This window comes from Acanthopagrus latus, chromosome 11 (genome assembly GCF_904848185.1).
Source record: "Acanthopagrus latus isolate v.2019 chromosome 11, fAcaLat1.1, whole genome shotgun sequence".
NCBI lineage: Eukaryota > Metazoa > Chordata > Actinopteri > Spariformes > Sparidae > Acanthopagrus > Acanthopagrus latus.
Window position 1 is genome coordinate 24767652 of NC_051049.1, and position 23429 is coordinate 24791080.

The 23429-nt window shown below is 40.8% G+C and overlaps 2 protein-coding genes across 22 annotated transcripts in view; both read left to right on the top strand.

Annotated features, from left to right (window-relative positions):
• lrrc7 (leucine rich repeat containing 7) overlaps positions 1–4795 on the top strand; it is a 127388-nt gene extending 122593 nt beyond the window's left edge. For 9 of the 18 annotated variants that reach the window (XM_037114755.1, XM_037114751.1, XM_037114758.1 and 6 more), the window contains one exon: positions 1482–4795. In XM_037114755.1, coding sequence (XP_036970650.1) covers positions 1482–1592 — 111 coding nt within the window. In that variant the 3' untranslated portion in view covers positions 1593–4795. Of the gene's footprint in view, positions 1–1173 lie in introns of all 18 variants that reach the window. The other 9 variants (XM_037114756.1, XM_037114760.1, XM_037114763.1 and 6 more) reach the window with 7 other exon arrangements.
• A 4801-nt stretch (positions 4796–9596) lies between these two features.
• The window catches only part of LOC119028594 (discs large homolog 1-like protein), a 122027-nt gene continuing 108194 nt past the window's right edge, over positions 9597–23429 (top strand). For 2 of the 4 annotated variants that reach the window (XM_037114772.1, XM_037114773.1), the window contains exons 1-4: positions 9604–10091; positions 11237–11407; positions 14149–14980; positions 15840–15930. In XM_037114772.1, the coding sequence (XP_036970667.1) occupies positions 10073–10091; positions 11237–11407; positions 14149–14980; positions 15840–15930 (1113 nt within the window). In that variant the 5' untranslated portion in view covers positions 9604–10072. Of the gene's footprint in view, positions 10092–11236; positions 11408–14148; positions 14981–15839; positions 15931–23429 lie in introns of all 4 variants that reach the window. The other 2 variants (XM_037114770.1, XM_037114771.1) reach the window with 2 other exon arrangements.

Consider the following 23429-nt stretch of genomic DNA (forward strand, 5'->3'; position numbering starts at 1 on the left):
CCAGCCCATACATTCATTATTCACCATGAAAGATCATGAGCTATAGATCACAGGGGGACTTGAATACCCTGATACAATATGTTGTTTAGAATGTTTTTATCACCATTATTACGAAACTTCTTCATATTCTCTGTGTTAACTGGCAGCTGCAAACCAATTTCAAGGTGCATATATATGTTTTCTGTTAATGCTGCAGTTGTTAAGTCAACTAAAGCAATTTGGTTTGTATTCTATTTATCATCTTTAATTTCATTATCTGCCGATAATCACTGATGTAAATGGTCAATTATCGGGCTGATAATTTAACGGCACAGTCTGTATCGTGCATCTGTAATTTATTATCCACTCTACCCATGCCAACGACAAGTTGGGTGACGTTTTCTGGAGCACTGTCCTAAGCAACTGATGTAGATGAGTGCTTGTTTCAAAATGTAAAAAAAAAACAAAAAAAAACCAAAACATAAAATTGCTCCAGACAGCTCATCCAGCGTAATCCATGTCTCCAAAAACCCAGAGATATCAAATCGACTTGAAAGACAATATATACACCCTTGTTGTAAAGCTTCTGCACCCACTTCAGACGGCGTGCATATCAATACTTCTAGCTTTGCAACAAAAGTGAAGATTTCAGCTTTGAAACGGTTGTAAATGCCGTCTTTTCAGATGTAGTCATGGTCGCGGGGCTTCTTTTGAGACTGGGATCACACTGGATGAGCTGTATGGAACCATTTTTTATATTTAATTAACATAAAATATGTTATTTTTCAATGTCGTAGGGCCCTAAATCACATCTTTAGATTGTTTCTCTTAAATGTTCAGTAAGTTGTGAAAAGCAAACAGTGCATTCTGAATTTAATGCCCTAATGATGTATAGCAATGCCTTGAGGAGATACGTTCCCAGATGCAACAATAGTTACTGAAACAACTTATACTCCACTTGCAAATCTATAAAAATGAACCAATAAACAGCAATTAAATCTAAATATTCCCCTTATTTATATATTTGCTGTAGCTGTTATTTCAAATAAGTATTTAGTAGAATTAGGCCCAAAACGAATTGTACAGTGAGTCATAATGGAATGTCAGTGTTTTACCATGACAGATTTTCAACCCCCCCAGTTCACCCTCCATCTCTCACTCCTCTCATGTTCCCCCCCCATCTTCTCTCCACAGATGTACAGTTTAGCTGGATGAACTCATCTAAAAGCCCTTTTTTGTCTTTACCCCCTTTCTCTCTACAGCATGACTGTGTAGCTCCTACTCTCCTCTCTCTTTTCCCCAACAGTGATGTGTTACTGAGATAATGATGGCAGTGACCCTCCATCCTTGCACAAACACACACACGCACGCACACACACACACACACACACACACACACACACACACACACACATGTATGGATATACTGCACACACACATGCATCTACACATACATGCGCACACACACATGCTGTTGACTGTGCTGCGTGTTTGCCTTGCAGGCTAACGGACATAGTTTTTTACACATGGAGCACGAGACAGCCGTCTCTCTGCTGAAGAGTTTCCAGCGGATGGTGGACTTGACGGTTCTGAGAGACAGCAGCACGCGCTAAAAAAAAAAAAAAAAAAATAGTTTTATAACAAACAAACAAACAAACACAACAACGCTTCTCTACTCTGCTCATCGCCATCCCACGCCACCCCACCTGACCTCCGCTGGGGGCTTGTGGAACTGAAAAATGAGCCGCCTTTTTTTACCTTTTTAAGGGAACACACAGATGTTTATTTGCCTATTGCTGGACCAAAGGCAAATACTAGTGCCAAATGTACCATAGGAAACATATCGGCTCTTCTGTCTACCGGCGGTCAGGGACCTGATCGACGACCGGACAGACCACGAGAGGACTCTACACTCTGAGTTCCTACAGGGCTGCTGCAGTTTGGATTGTGTGATTGGTTTGTTAATTAGGCAGTCATCTGATTGATCAGTCTGAATAGTTTGTTTTTGTTGGTTTCGGTATATTTTTGCTTTATCTCCTATGCCTTTTTTTTTTTTTTTTTTTTGCTGTCCATGGTAGATTTCCAATGATTTATTCGGTGTAGCACATGATTTCTGTGTTCTCCATCGCTCTCCTTTGCTTTGTCCGGTTCTTGTCTCCTCCCTCTTCTGTTGTCTTCTATTCTGTTTACTTCTTCCCTTTCCGTCACTGTCCTGTATTTTATTTCTTTCTGCCGTCTTCTCTTCTGTCCTGCAGTTAGTATTGCCTCCAGTGTACAGAAAATTGAAACATTAAGACTTTCTGCCTTGTGTATATATACATAGAGCTGCAGCTTTCGAGAGCTGCACTCTCCTTGGGGCCTGGGCAGACAGCTCTAAAACTTTATGGTTAATATAAATATTGTTGATAAACCACATTCTGAATTCTCTCTTATGAACATACAGGGATAATTTCTCCAAATGGATGATTTTCTATACTATACCGCTGTTTTTTTTCTCTGTAAAGTAAACACTGTTCATAGTTCATCACTGCTACTTTTTTTTTGGTTTCAAAAATTGTTGCTTGCACAGCTGTGCTGAAAAGAGCTAAAGCAATATTTCTGAGGCTCGGCCCACTGACATTTTCAGCAGAGCCCAACTCCTGCAGTGCCATCTATTGAGCGAGTCATGCTAATGTTTACACACACTGCCGTGCACATGAACTACCAGGCAAACACACACATACAGTAGATGTACATGCCCCCATACACAACATATATTGCATAATGAAGCCCTGTTTATATTCTCGCCTGATTTTAGAATTCAACTGCTATTATAAAAAACAGACACACACGCGCGCACACACACTGCAACATTATTCATGATACCTGTGCCATATTTTGAGGTCCTGTTTTCTGGTGTTGTTACAGCGTTGTTAACATCCCTTTTTAGCTTTTTGAGTTGTATGATGAAGTTACAGCATGCTTTCAAATCACTGGTCACTGTCAGCCAGCCATTTTTTGTTGGCTTCTAGGGTTCTCTACACTGTAGAGGATTCTAGATGTATTATATCACTGAGTTTCAGTGAGACTGATGTTCTATAGTTGGTGACATATGGACCCTCTGCCCCTCCCTGGTTGTATTTACACAGGCCCAAAACATCAGAGCTTTACTTCTTTGTGGCCCAGATCTGATCTGCACACAGTGAGAGCAGCAGCATGTCGGGAAACTGGTCTTAACGTTCGGCAAGCACCCGCTCTGCTGGAGTGCCCTCCCCTCTCGTCTCCCTGTAGAAAGCAACAAGAGAAAAGCGAATCGATAAGGTATAACACACAGCGTTGGTGTCTCAATGGGCAAATCTGTAGTGAATCAGGTTTTCCCTCTTAGACAATCAGGGAATGATCAGATCTGTGTCACAAAGACTTTTGGCTGCACTACACTGTAATTTTTTTAACTTGAGGAGATGCTAATTGACACAAAGTGTATATGGAAATTTAGACATTTAGAGGAACAGAGAAACAAAGTAACGTAGACTCTGATGGAGAGGCTTAGATTATATGAGAGATTTCTGAGGCCATGTAAGTGTGGTCTGACTATGGTAGTCATGCTTCAGAAATTGTATTGACATGTCAGAAGAAACCACAGAAAAAGAGCGAAAGGATTCATTTTCTGTCTCCATGTAAATGCAGCACGTGTCTTGAAGACGTTTCATGACAGGGAGCCGTGTTCTGTTCTGTAAAATATCTGATGTTTCATCCAGAGCAAAACATCCTTCACTGTCTTTTACTTTTACTTGACATGACAGAGTCATCCTGTGCCCATTTTGTGTCAACCCTCTTAATAAGCGTTAGAATTTAGTTCATTCAATTTAAGGGACACAAAATGGCACAGTGTAGTCTTGTGGTTGAGAGATCTCAGTCACAGGTAACCACCCAACCCTATTTAGAGTTTGAAAAATCAAAGATATTGTGATGAGAACAGAGAAAAAGGTTTGATAATATAATTATTTTTTACTACATGTTTCAGGTAATTCTTTCTAAATATATTGATATACCTAAGCTTTGCTCAAAAATTGTGATATTTTATAATAATGACACTTATAACAAAGTTATGGATGGAAGTACGCACAGTATGACTTGGATACCTACACATGTACTATCCAAAACTGTATAAAATGTATTTCTACTGTAATTGTGAATTTGTGTTATACAAATATATATTATATATATATGTATATGGCTATAAAAACAGTCATTTTCTATGTGTTTAAACTACATAAGAGCTGAACAAATGCTGAGGACGGTGTCACTGTACATAGCTGTGAATGAAATCCAATTTAAAATGACTCATATTGATTGTGAATGTACTCATGCTTTTGCAGTACCTACACCTACCCAACTTGAATGCTGCTTCTTCTGTTGTGTGACAAAAAGTACTTTGACCTCCGAAGAGAGAAAAACGCTGTCGAGTTATAAGTTGGACAAATTTTAGTGATGATTTTAACAGAACTATTTATTTCTTTATTTATTTGCACATGCAAGTTGAAATCCTTCCAGTTTTAAGTTTGAGTATTAATGCGGAGAAATGTAATTGCAGAAGTATATATAATATATATCATGTGTTTAGAATGCATTTTGCAGACGCTATCTGTACATACTATTTAAGATACAGTTTTTACAAAAAATAATATATGTATAAAATTGAAAAAATGCTGTGCAGCGATTATACTAGAGCCATTTTGGGCTTTGGGACGTACCATTTTTTCAGTATATAAGAAGTGTTTTGAATAATGTACTAAAGTCTCTATTGTACAAATAATAAAAATGTCACTATTGGTAATCTGGCTTCCTCCTGGTGCACTGAACTCTGTCTTTAGGAGGTGGCAACATCTCTCTTTCTGCTGCTCTGTGTGTTCTTACGCCTCAGAAAGAGAGATAGAGTTGTGAAGAGAAAGGCAAAGAGGCAAAAGGAGAAAGGGAAGGGGGGATGAGGCAATGAAAAAGTGCCAAGGAGGTTGTGAGGAGGTGTGAGACGGGTGAAGGTATATATTGTGCATAGACGGGAAAATAAGCAAAGCAGGGACTGAAAAAAAGGAAGGAAATAAGGGAAGGGAAGAAAAGGGGAATGATGGGAGGGGAAAAATGCAGAAAGGAAGAGAAATTGGCAAAGGAAAGAATTGAGAAGAGGGAAACAAGACAAAGTGATCGAAAGAAAAGCGTAGATGGGGGGGTAGAGAAAAAGAGATTAGGTTAAAAGAAAGGAAGCGGAGTGATAAAGATCACCTGAGCAGATCTGTGGCAGATTTCACTTTCCTCTGCTGCGTGGATTAAAGCTGGTAGAGGCTCTCGTCATCTCAGCAGATGCTCCTTTGTCTCTGCCTCCATTAGTCTGACAGCCCGACTCTTCTTCATCCCTCTATATCCGTCCATCTCATCTGTTTCCATTCTTGACACTTATCCGGGCTGTGGGTCAGAGAGGGACAGCTGAGTTCATCAGACTGCCTAACAAACAAGACTTTTAATTCAAATAGAATACCGTGTCAGTGTCTGTACTCTTGTAGCAGCTTAAAGAAAGAAAGAAATGGTGCGTTGTGGTAAGTAAAATGTGTAAAGTTCCTGCTGTGCATGTAGCCGAGAAAAGCGTCTGAACTTGTTGACGCATAAAGGATTTGAGCACTTCTAAATACTGCTCGCTCACGGCATTATTTTACTGTAAAACAAGATACATGACTGGATCCTATTGTCACATAATGAGGTAGCTATCACTGGCTATATGTTGTTCCTCATGTCTCTTGTACCATTCCCCACTCTTCTCCTGGCATCAGTGCCCTCAGCAGAAGAACTGTGTTAACTGTGGTACAGGCCGACAATTAACAATAGAGGGTAATACACACACACACACACACACACACACACACACACACACACACACACACACACACACACACACACACACACACACAAACACTCACACTGACAAATGCATTGATGAAAAGCAGAATGACGTCCCTTTGTTCTCTTTCCTCCCTGCTCTGTTTTACGCACTGGTTCTGACAAAATGATACTTCTGTGTGCCGACTGACAAACCCACTTGCACAACCATGCATGAATTCCTGCCCTCGCTCACTCATACATTATGCCAGCGACAGTGAGAGTGAATGTACGGGTGTGTAAGAGATACAGAGTGAGAGTTTCTGTGCACCCACCAAAGCCGTCAATAAGCTGTTGTGACCTGATCAATGACAATACCAGAGACAGAGTCCATGACCTGCATTCAGCTGCTGCCTGCATGCATATGTATGTGGTGAGTGGTGAGTGTGTGTGTGTGTGTGTGTGTGTGTGTGTGCATGTATGTGTCCTTATAGTCAGCCCACTGTCTACGATCAAACCATCGAACATGCAGGACATGTATCGAGCAGTAATATTGCATTCTGGCTTAATGTTAACTTCTGATGACCATTAGCATCCCCACTGCTGCTGACCATGTGACTGAGTTAAACTAATGCATAACTAAATGTCAAACAGACTGGCGTCAGTGAGATAACGACTATAAACCAATAGGAGATCAATAGGGCTACCACTTTCCACTGTGTTCATCCAGGATGTATTTAGCCTAGCTTAGCACAAAGCAGTTAGCCTAATTCCATCAAAAAGTGGAACAGCCAGGCGTTTTAAACTTGTGTTTGCCACAGAGCTTATTTTTGGTGAAATTCCAATTGTTTTGTTGAGAGAACCAGGCTAACTTCTGGGTTAGCCTGCAAAAATATGCCACACCACTCTATAGCTGATGGAAAAATCTATCACTGTTATTTATGGCAGAAATTATTACAGATTAAGTAATTTGTTACGTTCAGTTTCATTTGCAGACTTCCCTCCTAACTCTGAATCTCTCACCAAATGAAACGCACAACCTTGTTTTTGAACTTTGCTGGAGACATTTGGAACAGTGTAAGTAGGCTGACATAACTCTACTCTAACTCTAGCTTATATTTTATATCTTTATATAGCAGTTAGCTGTTAATTAAGCCATTTAAACTAGCTGGGCTCAGTAACTGGTGACTCATACAGTAAAGATGCTAGCTTCACACTCCTCCTTACTCAAAAAAAGACCCAGATGAAACTTGGGTGAAGCGGTGTCTAGCTTTTTGGGTGTTTGGCCCATTGATCAAATACAGGTTAGCTAGCCACCCAACTGCTACCCATTAGACAGTTAGCTCACATTGACCTATGCACTGTGATAGCAAGGCAGATAAAACATTAGTCAAACTTTTATTAGGCCTATTCATTCATTAACTAATCAACTAAACAGTTTCTATCTGGTTGTGTATGTGAACATTTGATGAGTTAAATATTAGTAGTGATGTAGATAGTTTTGAAACTTTTTTTGAGAGTGCAATAGCATCAAGCTTATAAACAGCACACTGATAGTCAGTAGAAACACATGAAGTTGACAAATCATTTTCTAGTTTTCTAGTTTATTTCTTTCATCAGACTGTTTCATCAGACTGTATCATATATATTTTTATATATATATATATATATTTTTGAAACAATTTTCTCTCTATCACCAAAAGACAATAACATAAGGAAACTGCTGTAACTTAAGGAAGCAATTGACAGGTTCGGTGGTAAATGTAGACATCTTTTACAAACGATTGATGGAAATATTAAGGTATGTATGATATTACATGTTTCTTTGACCACTGGAGGGCATGAGGGCCCCACAACAAACTTGCAGCAAATTACCATTTAGCTGATTGAGTCGTTATGATTGATGGCTGCCTACTAACCTACACCAAGCAAAAACAGCAACATTTGCAGCCCTCTGTTTAGCCACCCTGTGAATGTTGAGTCCAGTCACTTTGTGGGATATTAATCCAGATCTGATCCACTAACATTCTCTTCGGCTCACTCTGCATCGGTCACTCAGTTTCTGCTTTGGAGCGATAAAGTAGCTTCCCGAGATTTCAAAGTGAGTTTTACAGTGGAATTGGCAGTACCAACTATTTAACAGAAATTGATCAGAGTTTACGTTGCCCCATATGTGGCAATATGAAAACTTTTTAATTTTTTTTTTTTTAAGTCCGGAAAACACTGCTCAGGATCAAAATGTATAGTTAAACTGTGAGTGTGTTTGATAACAACATATGAGGGATCATTGCGAAAAATGCGTGTATAACTGCCAAAATATCAATACCGAAATGTTTACTTCCTGATATTGGTTCTGGCATCGGATTGGCTCTCATGAAAACTGTTACTTAACAACTCTGTATTGTATTAGATGCTAAAGTATTTGGCACTGACTTGATTTTTCTGCCCTGCCAGAGGTACTCACACACCTACTGGGAACTTTTGGTTTTCTTTTCACGCTTCAGTAAATGTTAAGCCTACGTATTTAAGAGGCGTTGTTTTGGGTAAACTAGGCCCTGGTAATTGACATGTATCTGGGCTGAGACATACAGCGTGGACAAGCCTGGGACAGGGAGAGGCTTTAATCTACTCAACACAATAAACCTGTTTACCATGATAATAGCACCAAATTCACAGAGGAATGGGCCTGCCCGGACAGCTTGTGGGATTACACCTGTGACATTTCAACTGGATTCCTAATACACCTTGCCTTTTAGATTGTGTTAGTGTTTTTGTGAGTGCATGCAGTTTGCTGTTATATTTGACAGAACCCTTATAGTATGACGTCGAATTTAGACAGCAAATGTATGGCAATTATTATTTAGAAGTATCATTTTTAAAAAAAATTTTAAAAAAAAAGGAGGGTAAGAAGGGTTCTTCTGTCTCTGGTAGTGTAATCAGTGTCCGTAAAGCCGGAGTTGAAGTAATGTGGGAGCTGGTGGAGGTCAGTAAGACATTACCGACCACCATTATTGCAATCACAAACGGTGCATATTTAATGTAATTAGTTTTGTTTATGTTAATGATACAAATAAGATGAAAGAAAAGCCTTCTACAAAGAAAAGAACCCAATCTGAAAACCACACAGTTCAGAGGAGGAGGACGATGTTATGGAAGCCCAAACAAAAGGTTGATGAAGCCTTGGTATGTCCCCATTGTCTGGCATAATTATATGATAAAATGCCCAAATTATGAGAAAAAACTCATTATTATTGATACATTTTGTATTTTTATTACGTAACTATGACTTTATTTCTCATAATCATGACTTTTTATCTCTTGATAATGATTTTTTTCCCTCATAATTATGACTGTTTTTCAGGATTATGAATTTTCATCGTAATTATTATTTACAATGGAAATATGTTTTCATCCAGATTACGTCTCATCTTTCTCTTTCTTTAACTGGCAGAAAATTCTTCCATATAATGTGGCAGGTTGTTCCCCAGGTCTCTCTCATTTATTTATGTCTGCCCCTAATATTGGTTAACTCATTGATCCCCACAGAGTAAAGATTATAACGGGAGCTCTGTGTAAACCCACATGTGCTACTCAGAGTTGAGTGGATTGGATGTAGCAGGCTTCTAACCACTGCACACAATGATGGCTGTTTAACATGACAATACCACCAACATACGCGAGCTGCTTATGAGGAGGCTTTCAAACCCGCCTCGGTGGTGTCTCGGTGCGAGTGCACGAAATGTGTGTGAGGCGTTCAGGGACTTGTAGGTGTGTGTGTGCGTGTGTTCATCCCACAGGACCGCCTAAGAACCGGTCGGACGACGTTTTGACTCAAGTCACCTGAGTGAAGGGCTGAATGGAGAACTAGCTTTGCCGAAGCGAGACGGAGGGAGAGCTAAAGTGAAAGAGAAGGAGGGAGAGGAAACGAAATTGCAGCAGCTCCGGGTACCAAGTCCACGCGGGGGGACAGCTCCGTGTCCGCGGCCGACAGCAGCTCCTCTTTTCTCCGCAGCTCTCACGCCTTTGTCGGACTTTCAAGCACCTGCTAAACTTTGTGTGTGTGTGTGTGTGTGTGTGTGTGGATGAAAACACAGGCTGGTGGACTGTAGACCGCCGTGGTGACAGTTTGGTGTCCCACTTCGGAGGCGGGCTGTCCCGGGACAGACAGACAGAAACACACATCTGTAATAACAGCGACACACACACGCAGAACAATCCCCCAGGGAGGAGGACTGTGCGCTTCACCATGCCTGTGCGACAGAAAGGTAACTTTAAATGAAATACTTTGAGGTTTCTCTTACTTTATTTCTATCCGTGTAACATACACCGTCGTTCATTTGGTGTCGTTCACGGAGACACCAGTTTTTTTGACCACTCTTAAAGGCTGCGTTGGTGTTGCTATGGCGAAGCGCTCTTTCTCCACTGTGCAAATTAACGTTAATGTTCGAGCACGAAACTTCATTAAAACTATCCTGAAGTGAACGCTTAATTGTTTGTCGATGTGGGAATACAGCTTGTAAGTACAGTTTTGAGAGGTTTTGCAAATTAATCAGGCATTGTCGTAAATTCGGCATACAAGTCATCCAGCAAACAGCATTTTATTTTATTTTATTCCGCTTTTAGCTAAATTAGCCTACTTGTCTTTCAGCTGGTAACTTGGGTTGTGCACCAAAGCGGACAGATGACAGATGAGATTTGATTGCATGCCGATACGTACGTGAGTGTGCAGCTGTTAACAATCTGACACCATGAACTCCGTCATACGTTTGGTTAAAGATACGCGAATAATCAATGACCAGGAATCATTTTGAATGCAGTTTGGTACTATTTTTTTCTGCGAGAAAGAGGCATTTGAAGACTGAAGGCTGACTCTTCTGAGTCTGAGCGTGGTGTTGATCTGTCAGTGCTTCTGGTTTGATCAGCTGTTCCATGTGCCATGGAGCCTGGAATGCAGCCTGCAGTCTTCCTTTACACCATAAACTCTATTGCCCTCACGCCCTTTTACATCAGTTCCGTGATAGTAGTAACTATAATTGTAGTTCCCATTAAAGACTTTTCATGTTCAGTTGCTGTCAAATTTGCAAGTTAAGAAACATGGAGGAAACGAACACATCCCTCTGACAGTCTGAATTAGGTGGTGGGATATAGTAGAAGCCTATTAATAACGCCTGTGTCCACTCTCACAATATGGAGCCAGGTGTTATTAATCTGTCTTTCTGAACTTCACCCTGATGAATGCTGTGAGGTCTGAACAGGAGACAGTTTTTTAACCATAGTAATCCTCAGTTAAGCAGAGGCTGTTGATGTGGAGCGCCTAATCTCCTTCCTCTACTCGAGAGTGCCTGGGGATTTCTGTCTTTTCTTTTCCATCATTAGTTACACAGTTATTGTTTGTGCATTTTGTGTTCAGATGCGCAGCGGGCCCTGGAGCTTCTGCAGCAGTACCGGACCAAACTTGACCAGAGACAGCAGAACCAGGGCCGGGCCAAACAGGGCCTAGTGGAGGAGGACAGCCAGCTGCAGCAGTCTCTGGACAGAGTCATCAATGTCTTTCAGAGTCAGCTCTTCAGCGCTCTGCTTGGTGAGGATATTTGTTTTGTGTCCATACATCTGGTCAGTCACTGTTCTTATCTTCATATCTGATGTTACAGCATGTTGGAATAAAAAGCCTTGGTTAGATTTTATCTCCAGACAAACCTTCTCATCATATTTATGATGCTTGGATTTGATGTCTGTTGGATTTCTGCAGGTGCAGATTAGGAAAGTGACTCATTAGTTACTCACTTTCATGCAGATGGAAAATCAGGAGAAGCTTCAAAATCCAACAAAACATTTCAGAGCAGGACTGCCCGAGGTTTCTACCACCATTAGGTTCAGTGTGGCTCGCTGGATGTTTTTTTGCAGTTGGAAAGAAATAGAAAAATAAGTGTAAAATAAATCACTGTTAATGCTGTTATTATTTTGAGTGATGCACGAAATGATCCTTAGATATATAGAATCTTGAATTATTAATCATTTTTTTCAGAAACTGAGCATGGCAGGGAGAGAGGCGCTTTGCACAGGGAGTCAGTCATTCCCAATTAAGGGAATCTGGGATCCTGATTTCATTTTGCATGTTATCAGTGCAGTCAAAACAGCTGTTTGCTTTCATTTTGCCTGTGACCCACTAATAAGTTTCAGTTTTTGCTTTTAGAGGGAAAAAGTTTGGGCACCCCTGAATCTGAGTATCTGGGATGTTGTTCATGGGAAGAGGATTTAGTTAACATTTTTTTTCAAATGTAATGTTAAATTACATTAGCTGGAAGTATTTGAACATATTTGAAAAATGTATTTCTGTCTCTACATGCCACTGTTAATTGACATTTAGATGAATTGACCAATTAGCTCGATTCTTGTGCTGATCTTCCCAACACCTCAGTAAACTCAGAGTTGTAAGACTAGAGCCAGCTTTGTTTGTCTTGCATTTTCCTGCACTGACTATGTCTTAAACTTTGATTGAGCAGTGCAGGTTGTCAGTCAGGAAGTATACTCTGTGTTTGAGACTAGGTATGAAGGCCCGGAGACAGGAACTCTTGCAAGATGAGTGGGTTTGGCTGTGAGTTGTAGTACTAGTTTTCATGGTGTCTCTAAGATGTTGTCTCATGACTGCTCACTAGAAAATGGAGATCAGAGCACCACGATGTAGGCTGGTGTCACACAAAACACTGGACCCTTTGTTTAAAGTATGCCCAAGTCCAGAGAATGTGTGGCAAGTACAAATTCCTTCCAAGAGTTTACAGTCTGTGTCTGACTGGTTAGTTCTGCTTGTGGTGAGTTGTTGCTTACTGGAAGGAAAACACTGAGCACATGTGTGTGTGTGTGTGCGCGCGCGTGTGTGTGTGTGTGTGTGTGTGTGTGTGTGTGTGTGTGTGTGTGTGTGTGTGTGTGTGTGTGTGTGTGGTTATGTGCATGATGACAAACTGGTTTTTAGTTCCCACCTGTCTGTGTCACGCCCACACCTCTGGCTCTTACACTCACACTTCTCTCTCCTTATTGTGTGTGTGTGTGCACATGTGGGTGTGTGCTGTTCACTAAACATCAGTCTGAGTTTCTGTTTATGTCTTTGGAGCTGTGTCTGGTTTTAAAGTTCTATTTTGAAACAGTGTCGGCTGTTTTTTTTTCTTATTATTGATCCTTAACTTGTTTTGTGTCAGAGGTATTTGAATTAATCTATTTTGTTACATTTTTGAACACACTTTCCGTCCATATATGTGACTCTGTGTTACTGTAGTCTGTAATTTCTAGTATGCTTCCCATATACTGTGTCTGTTTTTTCTTTTATGACCCTCTAACTTCTCTTTGAAGCCTGACCTCACAACCATGTGTATGATTTATTGTAGTATTGCCTGTCACTTCTGTGTGTAGAGAGAGGGAAGTGTGGCCTAGTCATAACGGTCACTTTGAAATGCTCTGACAGGGGAATGAACCCTGACAGACCTACTGTTTGGGTGACACTACCCCTGTTCTGCCACTAGAGGTCAACACAGTATTACCTGTGTTTGTTTGATTTCTCTACAACCATACCTCACTATGCTTACAAAACATTGATTACTGTCATCAAAGATACAACCATTTGTTATTCTTATCATTAACCACTTCATTGATCAATTGTTGAGTTTATCAATTATCAAGAATAGTGAAAAATGCCTGTTATGGTTTTCCAAAGCCCAAAGTGATATTTTCAGATGTCTTGGTTTGTTCAGTGAACTGTCCCAAATCTTAAAAAATGATTGAAATATGGAAGGAAAGAGGACATGATTCTCACTTTGATTAGTAAATCAACTCATCGTCTCTGCTCTATTGCTCTACTGTAAATCCTTTGGAAAAAACATAATAAGTCAGTTAGTCATGCATTGCTTTTGTTTTGTTTTTTTGTTTTTTTTTGAGTTATTAGTTAGTCTTTCATTTATACATCACTTCCAGGCACAAGATTCATTTATTCACCATTTTTCCACACCAGGGTTGCAAACCAAAGTTGAGTCCTTTGAGTCCTTTAGCGCTACATCAGCAGCAGATACTTCTGTATCTTTTTCCAGATGGAAGCAAGGTGAACTGACTGTGGCTTCGGTGGGTGTCATCTTTTGGTGTCCTCTGGTCTCTTGGCAGACATCTCGCTGCACTTATATCACTGATACTTTCAGTGATGTTCTGGGTGGTTTTAATCACCTGCCTGCTTGTCCTGAGCTGTGAACGAGCCATGCCTGTTTGTCATTACCTAATTTACTAATCCACTGAGCCCTTCAGTCATTCATTGTGTCTCTAATCACTGTGCTCTCCTTCCAGACATTCAGGAGTACTACGAATTGACCATCCTTCAAGACAGCAAGGGCTCTGTGGTACAGACCGACAGTCCATGGACCCTCCCTGCTTCCTGTAACCTGCCATCAGAGCCTTCAGCTGAGCCACAGGCATTATCTGGTCCCCTGAGCCATCACGCTTCTGGAGGACCATCCCAGCCAAAACCACTGACCCACAGACCCAAGTCAATCAAGTCCCCTGCCCCTCCAATCCCTTCTGGAACACCCACAACAAAGCCATCTTCCCCTACAACACCGTCCATTACACCTCCATCACAGCCTGCCAAGGTCAAGTACCGTGCTCCTCTCCCTCCAGTCCAGCCTGGAGCCTCCAAATCATTGGCATCAGATACTCCCAAGCCATCTTCTCCCTCTGCTGCCACAGTGGCAGTGAATGGTGCAGAAAATCCCAATGGCTCCACAAAACCACCTCCTGAAGTATCACTGAATGGGATAAAGCCACAACTTACTGCCACCAACTCTCTTTCTTCAGAAAGTTCCACCACCTCTGCCGGTCCACAGAAAAGCTCAGTCTCTCCAGACCTCAACCTGGTGACTGTGTCTGCCCTCGTATCCAGCACCATCCAAGGCTTTGTGTCACCAACCACCCCAGACAAATTAACACCCACCAGCTCAGGTCTTAACAGAGTCACAGATGATACCACAGTCTCTACAGCTCATGCAAACAGCAAGGACCCAGGTGTGCGCAGAGTAACTCCTAGCATGAGTCCAACGAGCCCAAACCATGGAAAATTTACCTTCAGCAGTCGTAGCCCCACATTTCCTCAAGGAGCTTTGACTAAAGGGGCTCATCTGAGGTATGTCCAGCATAGGAGAATACATTTCAGCTGTTAGGAGGTTAGCAAACCAGACAGTTGTTAATTGCAGTGTTGTTTGTGCATGCTCTCTTCTGCCTCTGGGTTGGGTTGCCAGGTACTACAACTTTCTGACACAGAAACAGAGGAACCCCCATTTGATGCTCTATGAAATTGGGAGATTAACATAAAAAATTACCAATCTGTAGCACTGAGGGAGAAGGGGAATAAAATAGGGACAACTACCATATAAATCAAGAGTGTTGGCAGAAATGTAAGTGACATTTGACTGACACAGCTAATAAATTATCTCTAATAAGTCTCATGCAAAACAGTACCGCTATGAGCAGATAACACCAAGGATGTGGACAAAGGAAAAAACTAAGTATGACATCAGGGACAATTTCATCTAACACTGTGTTAACACAGTTACAATCCAGTTTACTAATATTTGAATAAGGATAATGTGCTTCTATTCTATTCTATTCTATTCTATTCTATTCTATTCTATTCTATTCTATTCTATTCTATTCTATTCTATTCTATTCTACAGTCTATTTCAAGAAAGTAATAGAAAAGACACAGTAACTGGTATGTAAGACAGACAGACTTATGGGCTATTGAAGTGGTATAGGCTGATTTAAAACTTCACTTGAATTAAATTTGCATTCAGTTTACGTAATGACATCTTAAATAATAATGTTTGAAAACTCATGTAAGCACGAAATGATGTTGGCTATTAAACACCGTGTTTTGCATGCAGAAAATATTTGTGCATACCAGTCATAGTGGTGCAGACTAAAAGGTGGCACTTTTGAGAACACTCCTCCAGATACCTTCTCTGCTTGATCCCTCTTTCTAGTCCAACCAGCCCCGGGCCAGAAACAGTCACTAGCCCCAGCCATGGTCCAGTCAGCCCCAGGTCAGCTATCGGCCCACTGACCCCCAACAAGGTAAGACATCTCTTTTTTTATCAATGCCTGAGGAAACCTGCAGGAAATCTCTCCACGGTTAAGAGCACAGTTCATACTCCCTACTATTGGAAGGTGGATGATCTCAGTTGTTGGATGGCAGCCTTGAGGGCTGCACCATTTTTCATAAAGAAGTGAGGTCATAATTTCTGTCCTGAGTCGAAGAGAAATCATCTTTGATGAAAATACAGCCCCCATCATGTTCTTGTGTCTAGAAGAGCTTTTTCAGGTTTGTTAATCTACTGTATACAGTTAGGTGGAGAATTAGCAGTAATATTCATGGTTTTGACTGCCTATGCCCAGTTGCTTATTTGGTGTGAGGCTGTTTTGTCAAATATGGATGTAGCTTATGAAGAAATGAAGACCAGGGTTAAACATGTTAAAGAATCATTTTACAAATGACTGAAAATGTGTGGCTGCAGAGAGCAGAGTTAGACGGACAGATTATGTGGACTGGCTGTTTGATCCCTGGCTTACATTGTATTACATAATATGACAAGAGGAATCAATTCAGTAACATTTTATTGTTCAGTAGAGTCAGCAGAACAAGCTCACAGATGGGCTCCAGCAACTGTTTTGTCTTGTTGATACTGCTGAAGTGGAAATTGAATGGATTTGTGTTTGGGCTGTTTGACCACAAACTAACATAGTACAGAATGTTGTTTTGCTACTGATAGTCTACATTTTGGAAATTGTTCTGGTATTGATTTACTTTGCTTTTAACTGTTTAAATATGGTTCTGTGTTGCACAAGGCAATATTTGCGCTCCCATGTGCTGCTCAAGTATTCCTAATGAAGTAATCCAGTAATGAATGTACATTAGGGTGGTTTATCTAGTCACCTTCTATTTTGAAATGTACAATTGTCCGTTATCATTTTTAAGCAGACAAAATAAGGGAACTTTGACACAAGCATACTCACCAACCTTCACATGTAAAAAATAAGAAGGATTTCAAAACCAAAGACGAGGTATGGGGGTCCTCTTGAGAAATTGCCCGTGTGGTTTGAACTTGTGAGAAACTCTGACATAAACAAATATCATCACTTTTGATTAATCTCTTCATTTTTAGCCTCTGGCCCTTAGAGAATCTGTACATGGCATTGCCCTCTGTTTATCAGCTTGTTTATGGTGATTGAGGTTGGTTTGGCCCCAGCCATCGACAGAAAAATGGACACAGCAGATTTTTATAAAATGAATACCACTTTCCTTTAAAACGTTGTGTAATTTCTTCCTTCCGTGATATCTGAAATTTTCTTAAGTATTTCCTCTCTCCATTTCTCTGTCTGACTCTTACAGAAGAGGACTAGGTGTAGCACTACACTATAGCTGTGCAATGCCAGAAACAGGCTGTGATTAAAAAGAGGGGAAAAAGGTGGGGAAATTTGCCTTAAATTGAGAGAAATGCAATGCAAGTCTGGCCACATATGTAAATGACATGAAATTGTAATTTTTTTGCTTTTGCATGGCTCATTATCCATCCATCCATCCATTATCTGTACATTATATGTACGCCGCTTAATCCTCTGCAGGGTCGCGGGGCTCATTATCCATTACTGTCTATTGTCTAATGAACTGCATTGCTGCTATTTGGACAAGTGGCTAGCGAACTTCACAGCTCTGCCTCACTGTCATGAACGCAAGTCTCTCATCCACCAAAGGAAACAAAGTTTTGACACCCCTGATCTAGTTAGATACACATATGAGGAAAAATGTATGTATTCTGTAGAGGTTTTTTTGCCAATAGCAAAAACCAATAGCCACCCGCTTCTCTAGGCCAATACGATAAGATAACCATAAGATAAGCGCATTTTTGTGTTTTACAAAATAAGTTCCTGAACTATACAGTAGTGCACCTGAGGGTGCGGAAAGACTACAATTTAGTGACCAAGATGGATGATTTAATATTCCACAGGTCTAATAAGATTTGTTGTGTTCGCTTGTTCTTCTTATCCATCCTCTTTTCTGTGTTTCTTGGCAAACAACACAGTGTGTACCATTACCTGCTGCACTGGACTGTGTGGATGTCGTTCTTGTTAATGAATGGATTAATGGAGTCCCTGAAAACAATTTGACTTAGTATTGCTTGATTTATCTCATTCATCTCTAGTATTTTTGATTTTGGGGTGAACCTTCCCTTTAAATGGCTGTAGAAGACACTGAGACCCAGTAATATTGTTCATTTAGCACAACCCAGTGCAGACAGACTGACAGCTTTCTGTTGGCAGCAGTGAGCATCAGGAGATAACCAACAATGAGTGCAGGGCCAGAGGAGGGTGGAGCCGGACCGAAGTAGAGTAGGACAGGGACAGAAACAAATGTAAAATTCTGTGTGTGTGTGTGTGTGTGTGTGTGTGTTTTTATTCAAGAGATCTCTCCCTGGCCTGACGGTCTTGAATAGAGTATTGCACAATATATTGTATTATTTCAAATGTCAATTGATTTTGTGTATTTAGAAAAAGCCCAATATCTTGAGTGAAGCTTCAGGCTGCATATGGAGCTTTAACTTCTCCAGTTCACTGTCAAAGTTGAAAGTAGAGCATCCATCACTATACCGCTGTTACTGTTCACTCAGTCTAACCCCCCACTCCCGCCAAACAGAGACTGACCTGATAAAACAGCAGAGAGTGGTGGGTGTGTGTTTGTGTGTGTGTGTGTCTGATTTTGTGTGTGTGGCAGTATATGTATTTTCATGTGTGCTTAAGTCTGTGTATACACGTCTGTCTGTGTGAGTGTTTGCCTGTGCATCCATGTGTGTGCGTTTCTGCGCCTGTCTCTGCACGTTTGCCCGCCCGTTTTTTGTGTGCTGAGTGCGTTCCGCGAGTGGGGATACATATTCTAAACCATGCACTTTTTGAGGTCAAAATGTGGCTACCAGCTGCCATAAAACGAAGACAGCAGCTGGAAAACAAGAGGGCAGGCGGAGGTGCACCGGGACAGCTGCCATGTTTCCGAGCCGGCCTGCATTTTAGCGGAGAAGTCCTCTCTGGTCGCTCTGATGAACGGACAGGTGGAGAGGATGCGAGGAAAGGGAGGAGAGAGAGATTGAGGGATGCGTGAAGAGGATGAGAAGGAGGAGACAGTGACGGACAGACGGCAGAGATATGTCACCAACAGCAACAAGCGGCTGAGTGGTTGAGCGGGAAAGTTGGAGCTGGAAGATGTTTTGGTGAAAGTTTTCCTGGTGGAGCTGGTGATGATGGACTGCATCTGTATCCTCACTACCAAGGTGAGACACAGGAGGGGAGCAGGTTAGAGGAGACAAGACAGTAGGACATGAATAAGAGGGTGTGATAATGTGGGTGTGGAAATTTTCCTCATTGTGTATGATTTGGATGCTAAGCTTTGAATGTCCTCGCGTGATCTTTTTCATTGTAAGCTGTCATTAACAAAGCAGGATTTTAATGGAAAAGAGAGACTGAGACCTGCCTTTGGAGGGGTTGCACTTAACATGTCCAATTGAGGCATTTGACGATAATCTTCAGGCTCAGTAGACAAAATGAAATTGCCTGCACCTGCTCACAATTAGCTGTATCAAATTAGTGGCAGGTTGCTTATTGAACAGATGGGATGCTATACTTTGTGAATGAACAGGCTAGAAGCTGAAATCTTACAGAACAGGATGTGCTCTAGTCCAGCGACTACTGAGCTGCTGCTCAGCTGTTGGTCTGATAAACATGTGACACCCTGAGAGACAGGAAACTGGGTTGATAGGACACACACTTCAAAAGACTAGTTATCTGGCGGGCTGGCTGGCTGGCTGGCTGGCTGTGTAGATGTCTCACTGATTCAATGAGTGACTGACTGACTGGTCTCGAGGCAGGATAGAATACTTGGCAGGCAAAATTAAACACATACATTATGCACATATGTGCACGCTTAGAAATACATGGCCCAACTAAAGGTCCAGTGTGTAGGATTAAGTGACATTAAGCGGTGAGGCTGCAGGTTGTAACCAACACAATAGCCCTCATCTCATCGACTTCACTCACACAGTTGAAGGTGTGACAGAAACGAAATGCCACCTCTAGGGCAAGTGTGTGATTTGATTGATAGAGATGCTTTCAGTAGAACAGAACTGCAGATAGGTGTGAATGCTAGCGTATGCTGGGGACAACACTTGTTCTTGTGATTTGGCAAAAGTGTTCAGAACTGTTCCAACTGGTAATTCCTGAGCCGGGTTATGAGCCTGCTGACTTAGAGAACAACAACGTGTGGTACTCGTAACAGAACACACTTTCTCTCCTTAATGCATTTATGGAATTGCACTGCAGGAGTTTCTCCACACAAAAAAGTGGCAAAAGTAGTTATGTGAAAGACCATAAAAAGAGAGCTTGATAGAAAAGTTGTTTGGCCACCACTTACTGACAGAACAGATTCAAGATGCCGTGGCATTGGCTTGAGTATCTAGAACTCTACTGAAACAAATCCTCCATAATTCTGACATGGAGCAGGCATGCGTGATGGGTGTTAGATGCTATTTGACAGCATTACAAACAGACAGGTGTGGCTAAGGGGATGGAGCAGGTGTTCCACTGATCCTCCTCAAGAAACTAAACATGCAAGGTCAGGCACCTCGCACAGTAGCTCACTGTGATAGTGTGTGAATGAGAGGCAGATCGTACAACACTTTGGATAAATGTTTTGAATGTGCTTGGTCATTTTACCATTTACTTTGAATGTAAATCCATTAAAGTAACTAATAATTTAAGTGTGTGAGAGACAGGTGGGACAGATCTCTGCTATCAGTCATTAGATTTACCTTGTGACTGTGTAGTTGATCAGGAGATTCTTGTACATAATGCCAGGATTTTATCAATACTACTTGTGTCATTGACACACCTTAATGGGTTGCTTCTTTATCAAAACTCTAATTGGTTCTTGAAATAATCGCTTTTAAAAAATATATTGTTTAAAAAAAAGGCTAATTTAAGAATATGATTACAGTTGAATGGTTTAAATGAATGTTTCTAAACATCAACAATAATGTTAACAACAGCAAAATGACTATAAACTCAATAATACTGCAGTGGAAAAAAAAACCTATTGTGTCAATAAAATGAATAATATTCCTGACATCCAAACACTGATTGAAGGTTAGAAGGAATGAAGGCCACAGACAACAGTCAGTATCAGTCCTCCTCCTCCCATTTATTGCTCTTACTGTAATGAGTGTTGTTCCACCACAGCCTCTTTGCTCTGCTGACTTAATTGTGTGTGTGTGTGTTTTATAGCAAGGCTTCAATGATGTGATAACAAATTACACTAAATGATAAAATGCACTGATAAAAGAGCCTTTAACTTTGGAGCTTATCAACACTAATTTAGCCCTGGGGGCCCATTAAATAACGGGTTTCACAGCCCATCCATACTTAATGTCATATCAGGATATCACAATAGCTAAAACCTTTGACAATATATAGTCTTGTATCAAACTACAGATATAATGATACATTTCCCAGCCCTACTCGATACATACATATTAGGGGTGTCCCGATATATTGATATTTAGCGGTTTTGCAACCTAACTCTGGTTTCCACCTGGCATAAAACAACAAAAAAAAAAAGTCTTTGAGTGAAATTGTTCTTTTTGTATGCTTTTGTACAGTTATTGAACACAGACTATACAAACTTTCTCTCTTCCTCTCTACACATGTATTTTGAGTGAAGATATGGGGGCGAAAATTTTCCACTGATCGGGGATCGGCAATTTTGAACGTGGACCTGGCAGATTTTTATTTTTTTTTTAATGTCAGAGCGCAATTTGTGGCAGAACACAGATGTGCATGTAACAGTACTCTGGCAAGCCTGTGGATAAAATGTCTATAACTTACATAACTTAAAGAAGAAAGAGAAAGCAATCCAATGGTGACATGTAACATCTGCAAATGACCGTTTCGCGAGGAGGCAACAAAAGAGCTGCAATTAATACTATACGTTTGGTAGGATAAAATATTACAGAGAAGGTAATTAAATTAATCACTCGATATAACCAGCTCATCTCCATGATAGAGGATCAGGGTTTTCTTCGTCACCTGGAGTTTTTGAATCCCCCGTATGCCCTACCATCTCGGCATTACATTACATTGATTCCAATACAACGTGCCGGTATGCACACTAGTTTTGTGGGTCTTGTACAGCAGAGCATGTAAAACAGGCAACCGAGGAGATGCTGAACTTGTGTGAAATACACAAGAAATGCGTTCTTGTCATTTTATAAGGAATATGAAAAAAGCAATATAGTATTTATACATTAATAGTATTAATGATGAACTTGTCCAAGTAATTTTATCTTCAATAGATATTGTGATAATATTGTTATGGTAAATTCTTTAGGCCATGATAATTGGAGGGTGAAAAAATCTGAGATCGTGACAGCACTACATCTTACTCAATCTAATTTGGGACTCAGTCTTAATTGTGCTTACTCTTGGACCTGTCTCAGACTAAGGTGTTTGCACTACATTATCTGCTTGAAGGGTGAACACTTTGACCCCCTTGGTAACCTTGCCCTGCCACCTTCAACCAAGTTCTGCCTTTATGAGCATGACCTTCTGCCACACTGGCAAACACAGAGATTGTGAGTTTGAAACTGGACAGAGACTCAACCTCACACTCAAACACTCAAACACGACCTGAGGACAATACAATGAGGAAGTCTTAGAGAGAAGCTGCTTGGCCTTTTAAGTCAAAGGGACCTGGTGAATGACTGAGACATAAACACACGTATTCACATTCACATTCAGACACACAAATACGTCTGCTGTCGACAGAACAGACTGCAGGGATCCCATCTCACATTTATCTGGTTAATCTTTGTTTATCTCATTAAGATAATGGATTAAAATACAGAGGGTGTTTCCTGAGCTCAATACTGCTAGATTACTGCTGGAGGATGTTTGAGTACATCCCCTCTGATCCTCCTTTGTTCATTTCTTCCCACCTTCCTCTCTGACCCTGTTGGATTATTTTACTATGCGCATTGTTGGTAAACAGAAAAACGTATTACTAAGATGGACTGCACTGGAAATTAACGACTACACAATAATTGGAACGTAGATTTAAATAGATAGATGGATTCAACCAGGAAGTGAAGGCCAATCTGATCAGTTACACCTCTAATTAGATATATAGATATATTTAGATATATAAATCAGAGATTACAGAGTATTTGTGGATGTGTTTTAATAAATCCTTCTAATAATGAATACTCAGATGTTCAAACATCTACCGAACACATTCAGAAGTATTTCTGCCTGTGGAGATTGTTGTCTAACATACAGTTTGTGGATTTTACTTTCCATCAGTATTCTGCCCTATTCTTTCCCAATCCTCTTTCCCTCTCTGATATATCCAGTCTTAAATCCTACCCTGGTTTAACCGTGTGTGATTGTTGTTTGGACTTACTGAGTGTCTCTGGCCTCCTGTGCTCCAAGAGAGCAAGAGTCTCTCCCCTCCTAAGAGGCTTACCTTAGGCTGCTAA